The sequence below is a fragment of the Rhinoderma darwinii genome, chromosome 2, assembly GCF_050947455.1.
Source record: "Rhinoderma darwinii isolate aRhiDar2 chromosome 2, aRhiDar2.hap1, whole genome shotgun sequence".
NCBI classification, from domain to species: Eukaryota; Metazoa; Chordata; class Amphibia; order Anura; family Rhinodermatidae; genus Rhinoderma; species Rhinoderma darwinii.
In genome coordinates, this window is record NC_134688.1 from 172,624,580 (window position 1) to 172,641,188 (window position 16,609).

The following is a 16,609-nucleotide window of genomic DNA, read 5'->3' on the forward strand; positions in this document are numbered from 1 at the left end:
AGCATGTCCCCTTATACCACAGCATGTCCTATACTACAGCATGCCCCCTTATACCACAGCATTCCCTCTTATACCACAGCATGTCCCCTTATACCACAGCATGTCCCCTTATACCACAGCATGTCCCCTTATACCACAGCATGTCCACTTATATCACAGCATGCCCTCTTATACCACAGCATGTCCTCTTATATCACAGCATGTCCTCTTATATCACAGCATGTCCCCTTATACCAGAGCATGTCCCCTTATACCAGAGCATGTCCCCTTATACCACAGCATGTCCCCTTATACCACAGCATGCCCTCTTATACCACAGCATGTCCCCTTCTACCACAGCATGTCCCCTTCTACCACAGCATGTCCCCTTCTACCACAGCATTTCTCCTTATACCACAGCATGTCCCCTTATACCACAGCATGCCCTCTTATACGACAGCATGTCCCCTTATATCACAGCATGTCCCCTTATACCACAGCATGCCCCCTTATACCACAGCATGTAATCTTATACCACAGCATGTCCCCTTATACCACAGCATGTCCCCTTATACCACAGCATGTCCCCTTATACCACAGCATGTCCCCTTATACCACAGCATGTCCCCTTATACCACAGCATGTCCTCTTATACCACAGCATGTCCCCTTATACCACAGCATGTCCTCTTATACCACAGCATGTCCCCTTATACCACAGCATGTCCCCTTATACCACAGCATGTCCTCATACCACAGCATGTCCCCTTATACCACAGCATGCCCCCTTATACCACAGCATGTCCCTTATACCACAGCATGTCCTCATACCACAGCATTTCCCCTTATACCACAGCATGCCCCCTTATACCACAGCATGTCCTCATACCACAGCATGCCCCCTTATACCACAGCATGTCCTCTTAGACCACAGCATGTCCCCTTATACCACAGCATGTCCTCTTATACCACAGCATGTCCTATACTACAGCATGTCCCCTTATACCACAGCATGTTCCCTTATACCACAGCATGTCTCCTTATACCACAGCATGTCCCCTTATACCACAGCATGTCCCCTTATATCACAGCATGTCCCCTTATACCACAGCATGTCCCCTTATACCACAGCATGTCCCCTTATACCACAGCATGTCCTCTTATACCACAGCATGTCCCCTTATACCACAGCATGTCCCCTTATATCCCAGCATGTCCCCTTATACCACAGCATGTCCCCTTATACCACAGCATGTCCTCTTATACCACAGCATGTCCCCTTATACCACAGCATGTCCCCTTATACCACAGCATGCCCCCTTATACCACAGCATGTCCCTTATACCACAGCATGTCCTCATACCACAGCATTTCCCCTTATACCACAGCATGCCCCCTTATACCACAGCATGCCCCCTTATACCACAGCATGTCCTCATACCACAGCATGCCCCCTTATACCACAGCATGTCCTCTTAGACCACAGCATGTCCCCTTATACCACAGCATGTCCTATACTACAGCATGTCCCCTTATACCACAGCATGTTCCCTTATACCACAGCATGTCCTCTTATACCACAGCATGTCCTCTTATACCACAGCATGCCCTCTTATACCACAGCATGTCCCCTTATACCACAGCATGTCCCCTTATACCACAGCATGTTCCCTTATACCACAGCATGTCCCCTTATACCACAGCATGCCCCCTTATACCACAGCATGCCCCCTTATACCACAGCATGTCCTCATACCACAGCATGCCCCCTTATACCACAGCATGTCCTCTTAGACCACAGCATGTCCCCTTATACCACAGCATGTCCTATACTACAGCATGTCCCCTTATACCACAGCATGTTCCCTTATACCACAGCATGTTCCCTTATACCACAGCATGTTCCCTTATACCACAGCATGTCCTCTTATACCACAGCATGTCCTCTTATACCACAGCATGCCCTCTTATACCACAGCATGCCCCCTTATACCACAGCATGTCTCCTTATACCACAGCATGTCCTATACCACAGCATGCACCCTTATACCACAGCATGTCCCCTTATACCACAGCATGTCCCCTTATACCACAGCATGTCCCCTTATACCACAGCATGTCCCCTTATACCACAGCATGTCCTCTTATACCACAGCATGTGTCCTCATACCACAGCATGTCCCCTTATACCACAGCATGTCCTCATACCACAGCATGTCCTTATACCACAGCATGCCCTTATACCATAGCATGTCCCCTTATACCACAGCATGTCCCCTTATACCACAGCATGTCCTCATACCACAGCATGTCCCCTTATACCACAGCATGCCCCCTTATACCACAGCATGTCCCCTTATACCACAGCATGTCCCCTTATACCACAGCATATCCCCTTATACCACAGCATATCCCCTTATACCACAGCATGTCCTCATACCACAGCATGTCCCCTTATACCACAGCATGTCCTCTTATACCACAGCATGCCCCCTTATACCACAGCATGTTCCCTTATACCACAGCATGTCCCCTTCTACCACAGCATGTCCCCTTATACCACAGCATGTCCTCTTATACCACAGCATGTCCTCTTATACCACAGCATGCACCCTTATACCACAGCATGTTCCCTTATACCACAGCATGTCCCCTTATACCACAGCATGCCCCCTTATACCACAGCATATCCCCTTATACCACAGAATGCCCTCTTCATGGCAGTGTGAAGAGCGAAACATTGAAAACTGCAAGAAAAGCTGCGGTCATGGGTTATACATGAGGTAGAAAAGCACAAACATAAACCACACAAAAATCGAAAATGCCTTTTTTAACACACTCCAAAACAACATTTCTTCAACTGAATAGGATTTTTTTTTTTTTTTTTGCGCTCACAGAATGCACCTGTCTTTATTTCATTATTTACTATATTAATATTATAACATCCAATTCACTAAAATCGCAGCATAGGAGTGGGGCTGCACTCTCCTCAACATCATAGCCACGAGGCGCGTTTCCGCTCAAAACCGCAGCTTTCCTCCCTCCAGCTTCCGACAAGCAGGATGGTGAGCGGAACTTAGATAGAGATCACGTGTCACTGTTGATTGACAGGAGAAGGCTTCCAGGACAGCGAATCAGAGCCGTGGGCGGAACGATAGGTCAAATGGGAAGAAGTTCCCAGTTCTGGAGTTAGTAGTGGTGGTCCGCGCTGGAGTAAGAGGGTAAGGGATCGGCTGTAGTGTGGAGACAGTGGCCGGTACACAGTACATGAATGTGCTGGCGGCCTCTATTACTGCCTGCAGCTCATACTGCGCTGTCTGTGCCCGCTGTATTCTACACACACTCTGGTAAACATTGTAAGTTCTGACCCCCAGGTGTGCGTATGTATATATATATATATATATATATATATATATATATATATATATATATATATATATATATATATATATATATATATTGGACCTATCAGAACTTTAACAACACATGCAGGACTAAATATTTGTATATGTCTATACATTTTTAGTCTTTGACACAGTTGTCCGTTCCATTTTCACGTTATCCAGGTCTAATGTGATAGTATTTGAGATACTATTGACTTCTAATATTGGGTCTGTTAGGCCTCATGCACACGACCGTAAAAACGCCCGTTATTACGGGTCATAATCACGACCCGTAATAACGGGCTCATAGACTTCTATTGGCGACGGGTGCCTTCCCGTTTTCTCACGGGAAGGTGCCTGTGCCGTTGAAAAAGATAGAACATGTCCTATTTCAGGCCGTAATAACGGCACGGACAGTCCATAGAAGTCTATGGAGCTCTCGTAATAACGGGTGGCTACATGTGTGCACCCGTCATTACGGCAGCGTTGCTAAGCGACGTCAGTAAATAGTCACTGTCCAGGGAGCTGAAAGAGTTAACTGATCGGCAGTAACTCTTTCAGCACCCTGGACAGTTACTACCGATCAGTATAAACCTGTAAAAAATAACAATAAAAGACGTTCATCCTTACCGTCAACTTCCTGCTTCCTCCAGTCCGGTCTCCCGCCCGTTGCCTTGGTGACGCGTCCCTCTCGACATCCGGCCCGAAGTCCTGGATGACGGTTCAGGCCATGTGACCGCTGCAGCCAATCACAGGTCAATCACAGGCTGCAGCGGTCACATGGACTGCCGCGTCATCCAGGGATGTCGGGCTGGATGTGAAGAGAGGGACGCGTCACCAAGACAACGGCCGGTAAGTATGAATTTCTTTAACTTTTATTACAGAAAATGCTGTCCCTTCTCTCTATCCTGCACTGATAGAGAGAAGGGGCTGCCGATTAGTGCAGTGCTATTTTGCCGCCAAAAACGTGCTCGTAAATACGGGTGGAATACGTGTGACACAGGACCCATATTTACGGGCACGGGTTCGTAAATACTGGTGCAAAACGGGTGGAATACGTGTGACACCGGACCCGTATTTACGCCAGTATTTACGGGTGGGAAAAAATACGGTCGTGTGCATGAGGCCTAAGGCTGTGTTCACACGTTACTGTGGTAAATCCCAATATTTTACAAAGAATCTGCGGCAGAAACCCGAGTAGGGTTCTCTGATTTCCACTGCGGACATGGCAGTGCATTAACATGTGGATTAATAGACCTGTTCTCTTTTAAAAACCTGCAGATAAGGAATTTAGATTGTGAGGAAAACTTCTGTACAGGGCTTTGAAATATTTTGGCACTATGTGGCCCAGTTCACACAGTTTGATGCGTTGGAATCAGCGCTAAAAAACGTCCAAAACTGCCTCCCACTGCGTTCGCGATAAAAATAAAAAGCTGCATGCTCTTTGTCCCTGTTCAAACAGTTTTTTTTGCAAGCAGAAAAAGATTTTAACCCGCTTGCAAATTCTTGCCATGATTTTCGCTGCGATTTTTTATTTTTTTTATTTTTATTTTTTTAGCCCACAGCCGTTGAGCTCTGCGGGGAAAAAAACGCAGTGAACAACGCTTCTCTCTGCCTCCCACCGATTTCAATGTGCGGTTAGAGGCGGAACCGCAGCAAGAAAGAGCATGCCGCTTTTTTTTTACCGCGTGCGGCTAAAAGCCTCAGCCTCTCAAATCGTGGCAACAAATTTCAGGCAGGTCAAAATCTGACTCAAAATTCCTGAAGGAATTTTGAGTCAGATTTTTCTGCCTGCAAAAAAAACTTTGTGTGAACAGAGCCTATAAGTAACAGAAATCAATCTACTGTATGGCTTTTTTTTATTCAAAATCCACACAAAATATAAGCAAGTCATAAACTGCGTCTAAATCCTCATCAGATCCTGAATGTGTGAACTGGGCCTCAGGTTTAAGCTTTTGACGCAAGGGTCGGCTATATTCTGCCTGTCAGGGGCCACAGAAGCCTGCATGAATGGAACCATTATACCAGTGTGAACCAGTAACCAAGAATGTGTTTGTGTTGTGATTCCTGTGGTTAGGCCCCATGCACACGACCGTAGCTTTTATCCGTAATTACCGATCCATAGTTACGGATGAAATTGCGGACCCATTCATTTCTATTGGCCATGGACACCTTTCTATATATTTACAGATGTGTCTGTGCTGTAGAAATTATCTGCAAATTATAAAACATGTCCTATTGTTGTCCATAATTACGGTACGGACTCCCCGTAGAAGTCTATGGACGCTTCTGTAATTGCGGACAGCTACGGATGGATGTGCATCCATAGCAGTCCGTAATTGTCGAACCGTTGCTATGGGACGCCAGGGGATTACCCAAGGTTCCTTGCTGTTTTTTTTTTTCGGATCCATAAATACGGAGGAACTACGGACCGTACTTGCGGATAGCGTGCCGTATATGTGGATGAGTTGCGGATGACAACTGATCTGTATTTGCGGACAGCAAAAAAAAAAAATACGGTCGTGTGCATGAGGACTTGGTGTCATTTATCGCCGGTCACATGGTGGAACGTTAGTGTAGGAACATACATAGCGTAAACACTGCAGATTTTCCGCAATGGATTTCATTGCGGAAAATCCGCAGCGTATACAGTAGCAGCAGTGGGGGTGATATTTGAACAAATCGCATCCCGAAACAGCGGAAAAAATCACCCCAAAAAAGCGTTCATAAATTGACCTTCGGTGCTCTTTTTGTTGCCGCTGCATGTCAAGTAATTCTGCGGAATCACTCCTCTTCTTCTGTTGCGAGTTTTCCCCATTGACTTCAATGAGGTGGTAAAACCTGCAACAAAGTGCTATATGTTGCGACTTTTGCTGCGAAACAGTTGCGAATCTGCCGCAAATATGTATATCTTTTATTTTGAAATGAATAAATAAAGCTCATACTGCCTGCAGTAGTCCTAGGGACACGGTCCTCCCTTCTGAGTACAGCCCAGGCCTCGTGGGATGACATTTCCTTCCATGTGACTGCTTTAGCCAATCAAAGGCTGCAGCGGTCACATGGAGTAAAGCGTCATCCCAGGAGGCCGGGCTGCGCTCAGAAGAGATAGACTCATCGCATGACTACACGGGGGTAAGTTTAAACTATTTATTTATTTTAATGCTGCTTGATTTCCCCAGGGTACAATTGGATTTATACGAAAAAAAACCTCTGTTCAAAATGAGTCATAAGGAGGTACAGTAGGACCTCACAGACTTCTATGGGCATCGTCTTCTGCCCAACTGCGTTTCTGCAGAGCTGTAATAAGCTTGTGTGTATGAGCCCCTAATGTCATATCGAATATTAGAGAGTCTCCTTTGATACCTTAATTTAAAGGGCAACTACATATTCTAAAAACGTTTCACATGTCCTAGTGACCTGTCAGAAGTTTCAATCGAGTGGTGGGGGGATAAGCACTGAGACCCCCATCGTCCTCTAAAACAAAGCGTCATAAGCGCTCGGGTGAGCGATGTGCTGCTTAGTTTCTTATGTTTAGTAATGAATTATGATTGAAAATTACAACGATGTGGCAACAACAATGCTATTTTTACTGGTTAACCCCTTAATGACCGGGCCTGAAATGGCCTTAATGACCAGCTAAGATTTTCAGCAGCCATAACTTTTTTTTTTTTTTTATGTGGACATATGAGGCCTTGTTGTCTGCGGGAGAAATTGTATTTTTTTTTCACAGTTTGGGGGTAGAAAAAAATAAATTTTACAGCCTGAATATAGGAAAAAGCAATTCTCGGCATAGTTTTTCTTGTTTAGTTTTTATTCTGTTCACGTTTCACGCTAAATAACCTGTTAGATTAATTCAGGTTATTACAGTAGTTTAGATACCTGATGTGTAGATTTTTTATTTAATGTAGGGGCAATAAAGTATATTTTCTGCAAAATAATGCCTTTTTTTTGGACATTTTTTATTTTCTTTTTTTGTTACTTTTTTTTTAAATCCCATTAAGGTATAACTTTAGTTACAACTCTATTTTTTACTTATGTATTAACATACTCTTGTATGCTAATACATTACACTGTGACACAGGCCTCTGTTAGGGCAGGCAAACTGAACAGACAGCCCCGGGGTCCCTTCTAGGTCCCCAGGGCTGGCTGCTGAGGTATTCCCCGGTCTTTGATCACATTACCGGGTTTCCGGTGACGTAATCAAAGAGGAGAATTTCCTTTGACGGTCCGCTGCGACCGGAGGGTTAAACAGCTGTGGTCCGAATGTTTTCCGACCCCAGCTGTATTTAGCAGGTTGCTCCAAGGTAAGGAGCTGTAAGTAAGGCCGCATTCACACGAGTGTCCGGTCCGTGATATACGGACCATATGCCAGCAGTATTTCCCGGACCCAACACACTGCAGGGAGCCATAGTTATCTATGACGCTAGGAGTCCCTTCCTAGCTGCGGGAAAACTGTCCCATACTGTAATCATATTTTTAGTACGGGACAGTTTTCCGCAGCGAGGCAGGGATTCCTAGCGTCATTGATCACTATGACGATAGGAGCCCGGCTCCCTGCAGGGAGTTTGGTCTGGGAAATACTGCCAGCATACAGTCCGTATATCACGGACCGGACACACTCATGTGAATCCGGCCTTACAGCTCCTGCTTAGAGGATGAGCGCTCATCACCTGCAAAAGACGGTGGGCGGTCGTTAAGGTGTCAACAAAATGGAGAAGAGTAATAATTACCAACAAGTCTACATATATTAGAACGATCATACAAATAATTGACATTACTTTTTTTTAAAAGCCTCCCAGTTGCAGTGCTATCTAGTGACACTGGACAGACGTAACAATCGGTACATTACATTTCTGATCGGCTTTTCTCGGAAAGCCGAGCAAATGATGTGTGGGCTCAATAGAAAGTCTGAGCCCATACACCGCACTCTTGGCTTTCCGAGGAAAGCCGATCAGAAAAGAAACAGTACAGCGCTCCCCCCGGTGGCTTCTGCCACTTCTCTTTAGAGATTGGTGCGGTTCTCAGTGCTCGCCCCCCCCCCCCCCCGATCAAAGCTTGACATGTCACTATGACATTAAAAGTTAAATTACCCTTTAAGAATAATTTAAGCCTCCTCAACCAGGCCTTGCAACAAAGTTCTCTTGGCTTTATAGGCACAACTCTATGAGCATACTTACTGGTTACTGGTTCTTTTCTGACATAGTAATTGGTTTGTATGCAACTGATTAAATATTCATCTTTTCCTAGCAAACATGCAAATAATTTTTCAACAAAAGTTATGTTTGTACACATGAGATGCTAGGTTTCCGTGCTGACTGCAAAAGTTACAAACTTGACTTTTTTTTTTTTTGTTAGATTTTGCAGGATGGACAAGAAGTTGTTGCTGGTGGATGTGGACTGTGGAGTAGATGATGCTCAAGCACTGATGTTGGCATTGGCGGCTCCTCATGTTGAGATCCTGGGAATCACCTGCTGCCATGGAAACACTACTTTAGAAAATGTTTGCAGGAATGTTCTACGTGTCTTGAAAACATGCGACAGACTCCAGGTGCCTTGTCATTCCTTGTTCTGAGGTTTATTTTTAAAATAGGGCAAGGAAATTTAAGAACTATTGCCACCAAGGCTGAACATTCAACTTTTGGTGGGAATTGATTTGTTCTCGGACCCATCACGTAGTGACTCCAGAGCATTTGTCCTCCCACTGCCTCTCCGTTTCCCCTTCTATGCTGTCACTGCTTTCAAATGACATTGTAACTTTACGTTTGAAATAATCTCCCAGGGAAAAAAGTCTGTTATTCTTATATACATTGATATAATTTATATCTGTCTTGCAGATTCCTGTATTTGGAGGGGCAACTAGACCACTACTAGGAAATTCTCTCCATGCCAGCCATTACCATGGTGTAGATGGATTGGGTGATGCACCAGATTCTACATCGCCTGATCTTGACCACCTACACAAAGAACATGCTGTCCTTGCAATGATCAGGATTGTGAATAAATACCCTGGACAGGTGGGTTAATCTACAGATACAAAATCCCAGTTTACTGTGTTTTCAGCTTTTAAATTGATTACTTTTATACGGCTTTGATAACTTTCTTCAGTAAAGGCCCTTTTACACTGGCCGATAATCGGCCGGAGCAGCGAGCGCCGATGAACGAGACATCGTTAAACGGCGCTCGTTTGCTCCTGTCACATGGAGCTATGGATGGGGACGAGCGCTCGTTACTCCCATCGCTCGTCCTCCTATGTTATTATCATGTCGGCAGCATGTTTCCCTGTTTGCACCGGGAGATGTGCTGCTGACAACGATAATATTAAACTTTTTTAAAAACTACGATCAGCAGATGATCGATCGTTTGCTCGTTGATCTGCTGATCGCTGCCCTGTTTACACAGGGCAATTATCGGCAATGAGTGTTCTATGAGCGCTTGTCTGCCCGATAATCACCCAGTGTAAGGCCTCATTTACACGAGCGTAATATACGCGCGTGCTATTCACGCGTGTCGTACGCACCTATATTACTCTATGGGGCAGTGCAGACAATGCGTGAATTTTGCGCAGCGTGAATGCGTTGCGTAAAACTCACGACATGTTCTATAATCGTGCGTTTTTCGCGCATCACGCACCCATTGAAGTCAATGGGTGTGTGAAAACCACGAAGGTCACACGGAAGCATTTCCGTGCGAACTGCGTGATTCGCGCAGGAGCTGTCAAACTGAATGTAAACAGAAAAGCACCACGTGCTTTTCTGTTTACAAACATCCGAACGGAGTGTCTTAGAGATGAGCGAACCGAACTTCACCGCTTTCGGCCGAACTCGTTTTGACCGAACCCGGCAGGAGACAGTCACTGTCCAGGGTGCTGAAAGAGTTAAACTGGTTCAGCACCCTGGACAGTGACTTCCGATCCCAATAAGTGAACGTGTAAAAAAAAAAAAAAGTTCTGACTTACCGATAACTCTCGGCTTCTTCCTCCAGTCTGACCTCCCGGGATGACAATTCAGTCCAAGTGACAGCTGCAGCCAATCACAAGCCAAGCACAGGCTGCAGCGGTCACATGGACTGCCGCGTCATCCAGGGAGGTGGGGCCAGATGTCAAGAGAGGCGTGTCACCAAGGACGCGTCACCAAGGCAACGGCCGGGAAGTTCTCGGTAAGTACGAACCTCTTTTTTTTTTTTTTTAAATCAAACAACTGTTTATTGAAAATACACAATATACATCTGTCATCTGCTATAAATCCATATTTAGCAGCAAAATAAAATTTACATTACACATATCATCTTTTCGTATAAATTCTGTGTATACATTACATATTTCCCATATGGTTCTTTAATAACATCCCCAACCTTAACTCCCTTCCACACCCCTTCCCCCCCTGCGCGTCCATGTCTCTATCCCTTGGTATATCTCACTCCACTTTTATTGACCTCCCAATCCATAGTATTGTGCCCATTTACCCCATTGCTTATCATATTTATGAATCGCTCCACGTTTCGTATAAATTCTTCGCTCCAAGGCCACCGTACAAGTAACATAACTCACTAGTTCAGAAACCTCCGGGGGATCCCCCTGTAGCCAGTATTTAGCAATCAATTTTCTTGCGTGATATAGTACCTTTTTAATGCATAACAGTTCAGCCCTATCTTCTTCCACCCCTCCGATGCAGCTCAGCAGGTATATCTTAGGATCCAGTGGGAATTCCCTGCCATATATCCGAGACACCATTTCTTTAATCTCTCCCCAGTATCCGTGCAGCCTCGGACAGCTCCAGAACATGCGTTTCAGATCTGCCCCATCCAATAAACATCTTTGACATTCCATTGTAGATCTAAGCCGCATTTGCCAGAGCACCTTAGGTGTTCTATATGCTCTGTGTAGGAGAAAAAGTTGCGACCTCCTATGCGCCACACTAAGGGAGAGGACTTTCGATGACTAATATTTCCCCCCACTCGTCCTCTGTCAATGTCCCCACATCTCTTTCCCATTTTGTTTTAACTTCTGTCATCGGATCTCCTAGAAATTTGAGAAGCAGCGTGCCATATATTAAAGATATAAGCCCTTTTGTGTCTCTTGCCCCCAGTATCTGTTCCACCACTCCCATACTGGAACAACCCATATCCAGCACCCTTGCCTGTGCTTGTGCCGCATGCCGCAGTTGAAGGTATTGATAAAATAACCTATGGGGGAGGCCAAACTCTTCCTGAAGCTGTGAGAAAGGTTTAAAAATTCCCTCATCATATAGCTGACTCACCATTCGAACTCCATTTTGCTCCCACTCCTGAAATCCCTCCAGTGTGCTAAACTCCCAAAGGTATGGATTGTTCCAAATGGGCATGTAATTAGAGCACCCCGTAACCCCCAGTATGGCCTTACATTCCCACCAAACCTTATGAAGCAATAACAAGGTAGGTTTTCCTCTCGCCTCCCTCTTTAATTTATGGGATTCCAAGGCCTCTAGCATACTCATGCGCTGCCCCAGGTAGAATAGCAGCTTCCCCCTGGAATCCCAATCCTCTCTATCTTTCCATCCTGCAAAGTGCTGCAACTGCGCCGCCAAGTAATATACCCACGCATTTGGGATAGCCAACCCACCTTGCTCCTTTGGTAACTGCAATTTTTCCATTTTAATTCGAGGAATCCCCCTTTTCCACACCAAGTCCCTGAACAGGTTATGAATCCTCCTGAACCAATACTTAGGCAACCACACTGGAGCGTTATGCACCACATAAAGGATCTGGGGCATTAAAATCATTTTAATTAAATTCGCCCGTCCCAGTGCTGAGAGCGGTAACTTCAACCAGATTTTTGATCTATCTCGGATTTTCTCCAATAAGGGTTTCACGTTTAGGGCAACAAAGTCCTGCACCTTTGCTGAAACTGTAATCCCCAGGTACTTAAATTCCTTCACACAGGGTATATTCACCCCTCTCACCACCACCGGCAGACTCAGAGGGGTAAGCGGCAATAGCACTGACTTATTCCAGTTGATTCTCAACCCCGAGAATTTACCAAAGCTTTCCAGCACATTCATAACTACCGGCAACGACCGATCTAGTCCCCTTAAAAACAACAAAACATCATCCGCATATAAGGCTATACGTTCCTCTAAGTCCCCTTATCGAAATCCTTCAATATCCGGATGCTGCCTCACAACATTCGCTAAGGGCTCAATTGCTAAAGCAAATAACAACGGGGATAACGGGCATCCCTGACGCGTCCCCCTTTCCAGAGCAAAGATCTCAGACATCCTTCCATTAGCTCGAATTCTTGCCATTGGCTGTTTGTATAACAGTCGCACCCAGGTAATAAAGTTGTTCCCAAACCCCATGCGTTCCATCACCGCCCACATATACCCCCACTCTACACTATCAAAAGCCTTGGCAGCATCTAGGGATAACACTGCTCTAGACCGAGCATCTTCAGTATCTGCCTGAATATTCAGGAGCAACCTTCTCAGATTAACTGCCGTAGATTTTGATGGCATAAACCCCGACTGGTCTGGGCCAATGGTGGTCACTACTTTCGCCAGCCTATTAGCAAGAATTTTTGCAAGAATTTTAACATTCGAGGTCAACAGGGAGATTGGCCGATAAGATTCAGGCATAGTCTTGTCTTTCTCCTCCTTAGGAATAACTACTATGGCAGCCTCAGACATTGACCGGGGCAGACACCCCCTCTCAAAACCATCCTGAAACACTGTCGATAACTCTGGCAAAAGTACATCACCGCAGGTTTTATACAGCTCCACTGGTATGCCATCTAGCCCTGGTGCCTTTTCATTTGCCATTGAACTCACCGCTTGTTGTATTTCCTCCAGAGTTAGTGGTGCCTCCAGCCCCTCCCTATCCTCTGCCGTCAGTGTGACCCATGTCATGCCCTCTAAATAGTCTGCCAATAACGCTCCCGTATAGTCAACTTTAGAGCTATATAGTTCAGTATAGTAAGATTTCAACACCTTCAGCACACCTCCTGTGTCTTTGGCCACCCCCCCCTTTCCCGTCCTGTAAGCAATGAACAAACGTACTATCTTGTGCAGGTCTAGCTATAGTGGCCAACAATCTACCTGTCATTTCCCCCTCCTCATAATATTTCTGTTGCATAAAAAGTCGTTTATTAGCCGCCTGTTCCATCACATGTTCCCTCAATAATTTCTGGGCATTCTTCCACTGAGCAAGCGTATCTGCTGTGCAATGTGTAACATGTCTCTCCTCTGTTAGTGTTACCCTATTTGACAATTCTACACCCATTTGTTTAGTCCTATTCTTAATGGCCGTAATCTCTCGTATATACCCCTCTAATATACGCCTTCATCGCATCCCACAAGACGTCTACAGGCACCGTGCCAGAATTAAATTCAAAATATTCCTGTAAAACTCGAGGCTATTTTTTTCCCCCCCCTACCAATTGAATCCAGAACGGATTTAGCCGCCAATGCATTCTAAGTCCTCCCTCCTGAGGACTGGTTTTGACTTTCATTAGCATTGGAGAGTGATCCGACAGCGAGCGCGGCAAGTATTCCACCTCTTCAACACACATAACTCCCAGACTATTACTGAATATCAAATCCAACCTGGACAGTGATCCATATGTAGAAGAGACACAGGAATATTGCACAGTAGATGGCCATTTAGCTCGCCACACATCCGTAAACCCCACCTCCGTCATATATTTTCCAAACGATGTCAAGCCGGCTTCCATTCCCCCTCCATTCCCCAGGAACTTATCACGCGCCTTATCCATTATATTGTTAAAGTCCCCCATTAGTATAGTGGGGACCATCGGCCAGCCAGCCAATTTCTCTAACACTTCCCGTACGGGGACCACAGAGTATGGGGGAGGCACATACAGTATCACTATAATACATTCCCAGTTAAAAAGTTTACAATGTACCCCTACATATCTACCTTCCCGATCACTGAATGAGTCCAGGCAACTAAACGGCAGGCTCCGATGTATCAAGAGACTAACCCCTCTTGAGTATGTGGAATGAAAAGAGTGGAAACTGTGTCTAATCCAGGTTCTATGCGCCTGATGGGCCGTGTCTTTGGTCAGGTGAGTCTCCTGCAATCCCATCACCCCAGCAGACTGTCTTTTCAATGAATCAAAAATAGCCCTGCGTTTTGTAGCCTCCCCCATACCCCTGACATTCCAGGACATAAAATTTACCCTTCCCCCCATCTAATCAAGGCTTGGATTTGACATTGAGATATACCATATAGTATAATACACTTCTGAATACGGCACGCTTTAACCTCCCACCCCCCCCCCGCAACACATCCCCTTCCCCCTTTTTATATCCCTCAACTCCCCACCTTGCCATAAACTTACCCTCCTAAGAGGGCCAGGGCAGGCGAACAATTCGCCCTTATCAGGACATTTCAGCACCTTATTCACAATGTATAAATACATGTAAAATATTCTATGCATTGTACTTCAGAAGCTCCGATCCTCCCGCCACCAGAATACAGCATATACATGTTATCTTCACATTTCAAATAATCATATCACGGTCAACCTTCCAGTATTCCCCCCCCCTTCCTTCCCCATTTCTAAAAGAAAAGGATTTCAACTCCCCTCCAACAACTCAACATTTCAACGCACAACCGCATTTCTTTCTCCTCTCCCCCCACCAGCAACAGTCCCATCAGGAACCTTCCATCTCAGGTGCGCACATTAGCTTCTTCCCTCTCCTGACGAAGACGATCCTCATGACTGTCCAGCCATCTGAGCACATCTTTTGGGCTTTCAAAGAATTGGACAGTCCCCAGCGCCACCACCCGCAGCTTCGCTGGATACAACATGGAGTATTGGACTCGAAGACTCCTCAGCCGTTTTTTTATATCCAGGAACTGTAGTCGTCGCTTCTGAATCTCAGCTGATAAATCTGGATAAAAGGAGACTTTCGCCCCGTTCACACTAATATCTTGGCGTTCCTGGGCTTGCCTAAGAATCAGATCTCGGTCTTTGTAATGGAGCAATTTCACCAAAACTGGCCTGGGCGGCCTTCCAGGTGGGCCAGGTCGAGTGGGAACTCTATGTGCTCTTTCCACTGCAAACAATGGCGTCAAGGATTCTTTGCCAAACACTTCTAGCAGCCATTTTTCAAAATAAGAATCTGGATGGGCCCCTTCCACTTTCTCCGGTATCCCCACCATCCTCACATTATTTCGGCGCAAACGGTTCTCCAAGTAGTCCGTTTTGGACAAAAGGTAATTTACATCCACAGCCGTTGCATTCACATCTCTCCGCATGGGCAGCATTCTGTCTTCCAGCTCACAGACCCGACCCTCCACCGCCGTTGTACGTTCAGACACCTTCTGCAGGTCATGTCGTATAATAGAAATGTCCTCTTTGATCCCCCCCACCTGACAGGTAAGTTTGGCTAGAGTGGAATTGCACTGGCTTACCGCCAAAAAAACGTCTGCCAAGGTGGGTCCAGGCACTGCCTTGTCATGTATGCCTCCTTCCGATCCGTCTGCGTGGTTATCCGGCACCCCTTCTCCATTTTCCTCCTCATCCGACTCCATCTGCGTCCTCAGTGGCTCAAACCGGGACCCGGAGCCTGAACCCTCCGCCATCCTCTCCCTACTACTCATCTGCCCCCTGATTACTGCAGGCTTCGTAGGTGCGTGCCGGGCGAAGCGCTCTAACCTCGATGCTACCGCCCCTCTCACATCTCTGCGCTCCGTGAAGGAGCCCGCGTCGGCACCATCTTGCTTCTTCAGCTCCTCATCCTCTGCCGCCTTTGACTTCCGGGATCGGGTCATTATGAGCGTCGGTTTTGTTCCAAAATATCGTCCCCGGGTTCTCCACCACTTCTCCTCTCGTGTTACGTGATTCACCGTTCAAATTAACAACTGCAGGATATAGTTTAAGGATAATGGCAGCGGGAGCTCCGGATCCTGCTTCTTCTCACATGCGCTGCTAGGCCACGCCCCCGAACCTCTTTTTTTTTAAATAGGTTACTCGATATGGTGATCGGAATTCACTGTCGAGGGTGCTGAAAGAGTTACTGCCGATCAGTTAACTCTTTCAGCACCCTGGACAGTGACTGACGTCGACTAGCCTCATCTGCACGAAAATCACGCAGTCGCGCATCATACACTGATGACACACGGAGCTGTCAAGTGCCTTTTGCGCAGGCAAAACGCTGCGTTTTTTTGCGTGCGCAAAACGCACACGCTCGTGTAAATGAGGCCTAAAACCCACTTTAGTGTTAGTGTGATCAGGATAAGGGCTTATGC

The 16,609-nt window shown here is 46.0% G+C and overlaps 1 protein-coding gene across 2 annotated transcripts in view; it reads left to right on the plus strand.

The window, feature by feature from the left end:
* The first annotated feature begins 3,076 nt into the window (after positions 1–3,076).
* Positions 3,077–16,609, plus strand: part of LOC142740868 (nucleoside hydrolase-like) — a 38,845-nt gene continuing 25,312 nt past the window's right edge. Inside the window, exons 1-3 of one of the 2 annotated variants that reach the window (XM_075850291.1) lie at positions 3,077–3,199; positions 8,717–8,909; positions 9,196–9,375. In XM_075850291.1, the coding sequence (XP_075706406.1) occupies positions 8,727–8,909; positions 9,196–9,375 (363 nt within the window). In that variant the 5' untranslated portion in view covers positions 3,077–3,199; positions 8,717–8,726. Of the gene's footprint in view, positions 3,200–3,241; positions 3,335–8,716; positions 8,910–9,195; positions 9,376–16,609 lie in introns of those variants that run through there. The other variant, XM_075850292.1, reaches the window with a different exon arrangement.